An 8,619-nucleotide genomic window follows, 5' to 3' on the forward strand; every position below is an offset into this window, starting at 1 on the left:
ATAGCTCTCATTTCCAAGTTTGATATTCTCTAGGAAAAATATCTCCTATTTCTGACTATTCTTCTCAAAGCATTGATAAAATTCTTTCCATCGCATTCTGTCTCAGCTGAACATGTTGTAGAAGGCAATGCTCCTTTTAACTATGGTGTCTAGAGAAGACCAGGGCATTTTAGTCTAGAAAGAGCACAGTGAGTCACTCCTACACAACTTTGGGATGACAAGACTGCCTCAAATCCCCCAGCCATCTCCGAGAGAATGGAGACAATCAAATCTCATCTCCTCTCTCCCACCCCATGCACATGTGTCCAGGTGTGCACACACATATACACTCACACACAAAGTGCTCTTGTAGAACTTCTATACCTTGATATTTCAATGCATGATATAAGAGTTTACAAAACATAATTTAAAAAATTTTATCACTTGAGCCTATTATTTCTCACTACCCAATCAGGTGGTGGTGATTTAATCAAGTAGGGTCCGACTCTTGTGATCCCATGGGCTATAGCCCACTAGTCTCCTCAGTCCATGGGATTTTCCAGGCAAGAGTACTGGAGTGGGTTGCGATTCCCTTCTCCATGGGATCTTCCCAATCCAGGGATAGAACACTGGTCTCCTGCATTGCAGGCAGATTCTTTACCAACTGAGCCACCAGGGAAGCTTCCCAATCAGATGGTATTATTATTATTCCCCTTTGATAGACTGAGAAATTAAGTGAAGCAAAATCACAATTAATGAAGCCATCCATACCTTAAGTTCAACTTTCTTAACCTTAATTCGGTGTGCTTTTTATTGCAGTTGACAAGAATTATGCTCTCAGTGAATCAAAATGGTATAAAAACTACAAACATGTTTCTTCTTGACTATAGCTGCTCAGTTTATTGCTGTGTACATCCAAGAGTATATTCCCATAGACAGACACAAGTACTTACTGTAGACTTCCAGTTCTTTTGTAGTTTTCCTTACTTTGGGTGGAGAATCATCATCATAAATGTGTAAAGTAGCTTGACAAACAAGAGCTGTCCCAATATCCTCATCAGTAGGCGAGAAGGTCACGTCCAAGCTCTTTGTTTCCTGGGCCTTTTTTTCTGAAGGCTCCAGAAAGTCCTGTACTTTCATGGGATGGTTGCCTTTCAACAACTCTATCTCCAGCCTTTCAAATGGGTAAACCTCAGGCACCGAACACGTGACTGTGACTGGCTTCCCGACCTCTGCGGGGCTACTCAAATGAATCTCTGGATCCTTAGAGAAAGCTGAAAAAGTCAAACGAGTACATGCCTGTGGATTTTTTGTTCATATTGTGTAAAGTCCCTTACGGGAGTTGGTGATGGACAGGGAGGCCTGGTGTGCTGCGATTCACGGGGTCGCAAAGAGTCAGACATGACTGAGCAACTGAACTGAACTGAACTGAACTGAATCTGAGTCTAATATTTTTGTGAATACAATCTTAATACAGCAGAATGAATTGTTTAAATAGCCTTTCATGGTTTGGGGTGCATTCAAAATCAGAACAATCTGTTAGAGAGTTCTTCAGTTCTTCTGATTCTTCATGTACAAAGGGTTGCATGTTGCTAAAGTAAAAGGAGGGAGAAGAAACTTATGTTTATTGAATACTGATACGTGCCCATCCTTGTGCTATTCATTTAACATTGATGACTTTATTTGATACTCACAACAACCCTAAGAAATAGGTACCACATTTCATAGATATGAAAGCATAGACTCAGCATATTTGCATAACTTTCCTAAGGTCACACAGCTAGTAATGGTGAAGCTGGGATTTAAACCCAAGATTTTTATTATTCCATATGACTACTGGGACTTTCATTGTGTTTATATCACAGTCTTTTATTTTGGTCAGGGTAGATATATTTCATCTTACAGATAAGGAACCTGAAGCTTAGAATATCATTGCAAAGAATAATTATTAGGTAAGACATGCTAAGAAATGAAAAGAGCAGCTCAAATAATTGGCTTTGAACAGGCATTCATCCACCAGAGACGTACACCTGGGCAATCTTGAAGTTATGGGAAGGCAGATTTGCCTCCCAAACGCCTGACTCAACATCTAACTAATATCCCACTTGAAATTTTTAATGCCAAGGAAAGCACTAGTTCAGTGAGCCATTGCTTTCTTCACAAGGCTGCTTTCCGTTGCAAACCGCCATGATGATAACATATTGGCTTGATTCAAGACTGTGAAATAAGAAGAATACAAAGGTCCCAACTCTAAAAAATACTATAATCAAATGTGGAATGGAGACAGGACTGTTAAATATAATGAAAGACAGACACTCTTGAAGAAAAAAAAGAACAAAAGAAACTTCAGGCAAGATAACTAAAGCCAGAATGGCCTTCATTTTCATTTTTAAATCTTCAACTGTTTGGTTCCTGCAAGGAGAGGCAAAGGAAGTGGCAAAAATTTGTTATGTGAAGAAACAGTACTTTTCATTTTTCCACCAATAATTTTGTTCCTTGTATTCTGAAAGAGATGTGCCTATAATCCACATAGTTTGCTGTCAGATAATGTAGGAACTGCTACTTTCCCCTGTATTTACATAAGGGAGCCTTTCATGGACCTCAGAAAGCTTCGCAGACATAAACTCTGCATGTACAACCAGCATAATTGAAAGCAGCTGGCCAAGCACAGTTTCTTGAGAAGCATTAGCTACATAAGGGATTATTGAAGAATCAGTTAAGGTTATTGGACCAAGTTGAGCTCCACTATAGCAAAAGAAAAGCAAAATAATTAGAAAAGATAATCAAATAAGATCTTCCTAAAGAGATGACGATCAAGGATTCCGGTTTTCTGGCAGAAGCAGTAACCAGAATGCAAGCGATGTATTTCAGGTTATTTTTTCACTCCTTTTTGCTAACTTTCTTGCTGGATTGAGAATGGACTGAAATACATTTTGGTAGGCTAGTAAACACAGGCTATTCATTCACATTCACTAGGCAAATCGAGTTCATTTTCCAAATACCCTTGAAGTTAAGCTGTTGAGCATTAAGAGTTAATTGCACCGAACAAAAACAAAAGTAAAACCTTCTAAATTTATCTCTGTCGAAGTCAAATGAGTGAAAAGTTTACAGATATTTTTCTTCTGTCTAAGGGGGAAGCTTTTGTACCAAAGCCCAGTATTAAATTATATACCTCCTCCTTAAACTTTAAACTAATTTTAAGTACCAAATTGCATAAGAATAAATAGAAAATCCCTGAAGTATGGAATTCATAAGTCATTTGGACATATGGACAAGTAAACATGCAAGAAACCAATTGAATTAAACACACACACACACAAATAAAATAAAAAGAACCTTAGAGAACTTCACTTTATGGCTAAGAAAACTGAAGCCTAGAGAAGTTGAACCTCACCCGTGGTCACCATATTCGTGGCAGAGTTGGAAACAAAAGCCAAGATTTGGGTCTCTAGTCTGGTGGTAGATTCAGCTGTCTTCTGGATTTCTTGCTGCCCTATGTCCCCTAGCCAAGAATCTGGACATGAGTATTCTTTTTATTTTTTTCTTTTAAAATTATCCTTTTAGAAAATTTATTTTAAAGCAAAATGGAGAGAAAATCAAATATCGACTGAAGTACTTACAGTAGATCTCCACTCGGATTGCTTTCTCCAGTTTCGCAGCCCCGCAAATCACTGTGCACAGGTACTGGTGTTCATCCTCGAAACTAACAGGATCCATGATCAGCGTGGATGTGGTCCCTTCATTTCTCACCTTCCCATTCAGTGGACTGTCCATCTGAGTTCTCCAAGAAAATGATGGAGACTCACAGCCTGTTGAGCTACAAGTCAGTGAAACAGAGTCACCAATCTGAGCAAAAATCTTGGATTTATCTGGGAACATGTCAACTTTGATAGCTTGAGCTGTGAAGGCAAAAAGAGAAAAACAAGCTTACCACTAGTCTGTTTAGTATTCTACTCCATCTTCTCTGTTCTAGTATAACACTCAGATCTGACTGCTCTCTTTCCTAAACTGCTTCTAAGTAACACAAGGCAGCTCAGGAGTCACTGCCAAAAGAAGTTGTTAAAATCATCTTTGCTTCTGAGAATTCTCATTTCTGACCTTGATGCCCATATATTAGTTGTTTTGTCACTTGCCAAGTTTTATCTCATTATCAAGCGTAGGAAACTAAAGAGACAGTCCTTCCTAGAAACAGAATCCCATTACTCACGCAACATTTAAAAAATTCAAAAAACAACAACTTTGCTGCTCTAACTATGACAATATAATGGTACATATTAATAGCAGTAGTCAGTAGCACACTAAAAGTTAGGCTAAATTAAGTTTTTCGATTCTTTAAAAATCCAGGGCTACCCTGGTGGCTCAGATAGTAAAGAACCCACCTGAAATGCAGGAGAGTTTGATTCCTGGTTTGGGAAAAGCCCCTGGAGGAGGGCATGGCAACCCACTCCAGTATTCTTGCCTAGAGAAACTCCATGGACAGAGAAACCTGGTGGGCTACAGTCCATGGGGTTGCAAAGGGTTGGACATGAATGACGAAGTACGCACATTGCCCTTCTTTATTATCATAACAAGGTGAAGTCAAAGTCAGGGCTACAATGGAATGCTAGCATTTGGAGCAAATCAAGGAGAAGAACTTACAAACTGCAAACACCATCCAAAGTATATTTGAGACTCCAAAGATCACAAACATCTTCTTAGGCATTTACACTGCTGTTCTTATGAGAAAATAATGATTCCAAAACGCTTCTTTCTGTTCCTCTTGAAGCTTCCTGGGAAGAATCTTGAGCTCTTAAAGCCGGTGAGGTTCGGTGAGGAATGAAATAGAAAGTCGGCTCTTTATATAGGGTCTTGTTGCACAGATGCAGAAGCAGAGGAAAATCCCCTCAAGGGGAAACCTGAAACAGAGCCAGAAAAAAAGTTTAACTGACACCCAGCCAAGTCCGCATTAACCCCTTCCGTGGCACTCAGTACTGAAACTGCTCTGTCCATCATAGAGAAAGAAAACACTTCTAAGGCTAAAAATTAAAACTTTTCCTTGCTTTTCATTGCAAAAGGATATTTTTGCATGAAGCTAATGTTTGTTTCAGAATGAGATTTTCTGAATCCAACTGGAGAGAAGAGAGACAGAGAAAGAGTAAATTACACTCTAGTTCTTGAAGTGGCTGAACAAGCACTATGTCATGTGAACTGATTTTTCTCCATTATGAAGATATGTTTGCAATTCAAAAACAGAGACTATATTTTCTCTTGCAAGAAAAAGGAAAAGATGCTTTCTGTTGATGAATTATTTTTAAAAAGGGAGACAGCGTAGCTTCTGAGTTTCATATATTTTATTCACAAAATAGTTTTTTAGGCAGCAAAAATCAAGTTTCTGAAATGATTTTCTTGAGTAGAGAATAATGGAATGCTACCAAAAGAAGATAAATATTTTCTTCTTTTGTTTTAGAAAAGTTATTAATTCTCAATTCAGTTGCTGGATAATTGAAAGTCTTACATGCAGACTCATATGCAACTGATGGAATTCCTCTGAAGTGTTAAATCTCTTAGAATGTGAGACTTAACTACAAAAGCTTAAAACATGAAAAATAATTTGTTCCTCTTATATGAGATGAGGACAACAATTTTATGCTCTTTATTTCCCCTCTAAGGAAATGACTTTTAAAAGGTATTTTTAAATAGCTGTTTTTGCCTTGCACACGTGTACTTCAGTCTTTGCATAACACCTGCCCATCATAAAGAAACCAGAACGGCCACTTCCTTGCGATATACATGTGCAGGTCTTTCTCCCCCGTGGATCATCAGTTCCTACCATGGTCTCAGATCAGTTCTTGTTCATCACTGTATCTACTTCTGCCTTCCCAAAGTCTAATGCATGTTTTAACACTTAGCGGGTACCAAAGAAGTGTAACCATAAGTAGTTTAAATTAAAATTTAATTTGGAAAAGAAACTTCCAAAATGTTAGCAATAATATGTAACTACTGCATGAGAAAAAATGTTGGATTCTAAAAAAAAAAAAATTCCAAAGCTCACAGACTCCAAGAGATGTGTACAATAAACAGCCCTGTGCCTTTTGACAGAGGAAGACCATAACTGAGATTTGGAACTAATAACTGTTCCTCAGGGCTGGAGACGTTCTGGACCTCCTCTTGGGTGCAGAGGAGGCTCCCATTCAAGGATGAGGAGAGAAAAAGAAGTGGAAGCAGCTACTGACTGTAAGAACATGTAAGTGTGACTTCATTTGCCAAATAGCTAAGGATCAGAAAAATAGCTTCGGGCAAAATTAGCTGATGAGCAAGTAATCTACTTGCTGATGATGCTGTGAAAGTGCTGCACTCAACATGCCAGCACATTTGGAAAATTCAGCAGTGGCCACAGGACTGGAAAAGGTCAGTTTTCATTCCAATCCCAAAGAAAGACAATGCCAAAGAATGCTCAAACTACCGCACAATTGTACTCATCTCACACGCTAGTAAAGTAATGCTCAAAATTCTCCAAGCCAGGCTTCAGCAATACGTGAACCGTGAACTTCCAGATGTTCAAGCTGGTTTTAGAAAAGGCAGAGGAACCAGAGACCAAATTGTCAAAACCTGCTGGATCATGGAAAAAGGAAGAGAGTTCCAGAAAAACATCAATTTCTGCTTTATTGACTATGCCAAAGCCTTTGACTTTGTGGATCACAATAAATGTGGAAAATTCTGAAAGAGATGGGAATACCAGACCACCTGACCTGCCTCTTGAGAAACCTATATGCAAGTCAGGAAGCAACAGTTAGAACTCGACCTGGAACAACAGACTGGTTTCAAACAAGCAAAGGAGTACGTCAAGGCTGTATATTGTCACCCTACTTATTTAACTTCTATGCAGAGTACATCATGAGAAATGTTGGGCTGGAAGAAGCACAAGCTGAAATCAAGATTGCCAGAAGAAATAGCAATAACCTCAGATATGCAGGTGACACCACCTTTATGGCAGAAAGTGAAGAGGAACTAAAAAGCTTCTTGATGAAAGTGAAAGTGGAGAGTGAAAAAGTTGGCTTAAAGCTCAACATTCAGAAAACTAAGATCATGGCATCTGGTCCCATCACTTCATGGAAAATAGATGGGGAAACAGTGAAAACAATGTCAGACTATTTTTTGGGCTCCAAAATCACTGAAGATGGTGATTGCAGCCATGAAATTAAAAGACGCTTATTCCTTGGAAGGAAAGTTATGACCAACCTATTGATCATAGCATGTTGAAAAGCAGAGACATTATTTTGCCAACAAAGGTCTGTCTAGTCAAGGCTATGGTTTTTCCAGTGGTCATGTATGGATGTGAGAGTTGGACTGTGAAGAAGGCTGAGCACCAAAGAATTGATGCTTTTGAACTGTGGTGTTGGAGAAGACTCTTGAGAGTCCCTTGGACTGCAAGGAGATCCAACCAGTCCATTCTGAAGATCAGCCCTGGGATTTCTTTGGAAGGAATGATGCTAAAGCTGAAACTCCAGTACTTTGGCCACCTAATGAGAAGAGCTGACTCATTGGAAAAGACTCTGATGCTGGGAGGGATTGGGGGCAGGAGGAGAAGGGGATGACAGAGGATGAGATGGCTGGATGGCATCACTGACTCGATGGCCGTGAGTCTGAGTGAACTCCAGGAGTTGGTGATAGACAGGGAGGCCTGGTGTGCTGCGATTCATGGGGTGGCAAAAAGTCGGAAATGACTGAGCGACTGAACTGAACTGAAGTAATCTACAGGTCCTTTACAAGCTCATGTCATGGAAGAAGATGATCAGAACCATGTAGGTTGACTGCTTAACTCAGAAGAGGTAGAAAGGCAATTATGGAATTTCAGTGTAATTCTTTGGAGTGTAAAGACAAAAGTGAACAATAGGATCCCAAAACGAGATCAGCAAGAACAAGTTATTGCAAAAAAACTTCTGTTTCACACTTGAATAAGATTCTAAACTTGGAACATTGGGGAAATATCTAATCTATTGAATTAGTTCATAGTTGTTTCAGCAAAAGTACCTCATGGTATCTTTGAGTTGGATGCCATTTCAGATCCTACCTGCTCCTCCCAGGGTGAGATGACTGTATTCTCCTCTGTGACCTCTCCACAAGAGCACACTGGCAGTGAAGCACTTGTCATGCTGCATTTACCTCTTAACACGTTGATTGTTCCTAACTGACAAAACTCAAATAGTTTCATTCTCCATTATTGCATCTAGACTAGAATAAGGTATTCATTAAAATTCACACAATGAATGATTGAATAGAAATTCAAATAAAAAGATAACATATTGAGACTCGATAGAGCATTACTGTATTCTGTGTTTGAAATTGTTCAGTTCAAATTTTTATCATTAACATAGAAGATCTGATTGTTTAGCATTCATAAAGCAAGAGAAAGATAGCTAACCTTAGAATCAAGATAAGGATGATCCAAAAAGATGTAATAATTGTCCAGATGATGAAGTGACATTTAATGGAATGCATTAAAGTCCCACATTTAAATATAGAACATCAGTTCAGTTCAGTCACTCAGTCATGTCTGACTCTTTGCAACTCCATGAATCGCAGCACACCAGGCCTCCCTGTCCATCACCAACTCCCAGAGTTCACCCAGACTCACGTCCATCGAGTCAGTGATGCCATCCA

General features: G+C 39.1%; 1 protein-coding gene across 2 annotated transcripts in view; it reads right to left on the reverse strand.

Annotated features, from left to right (window-relative positions):
• Positions 1–4,872, reverse strand: part of LOC104981726 (vascular cell adhesion protein 1-like) — a 22,851-nt gene extending 17,979 nt beyond the window's left edge. For both annotated transcript variants that reach the window (XM_010830974.1, XM_010830975.1), the window contains exons 1-3: positions 4,618–4,872; positions 3,600–3,878; positions 933–1,253 (exon numbers count right to left, since the gene is read on the reverse strand). In XM_010830974.1, the coding sequence (XP_010829276.1) occupies positions 933–1,253; positions 3,600–3,878; positions 4,618–4,681 (664 nt within the window). In that variant the 5' untranslated portion in view covers positions 4,682–4,872. The remainder of the gene's footprint in view (positions 1–932; positions 1,254–3,599; positions 3,879–4,617) is intronic.
• Between the last annotated feature and the right edge of the window lie 3,747 nt (positions 4,873–8,619).

This window comes from Bison bison, unplaced genomic scaffold, assembly GCF_000754665.1.
Source record: "Bison bison bison isolate TAMUID 2011002044 unplaced genomic scaffold, Bison_UMD1.0 scf7180017864519, whole genome shotgun sequence".
In the NCBI taxonomy this organism is placed as follows: domain Eukaryota; kingdom Metazoa; phylum Chordata; class Mammalia; order Artiodactyla; family Bovidae; genus Bison; species Bison bison.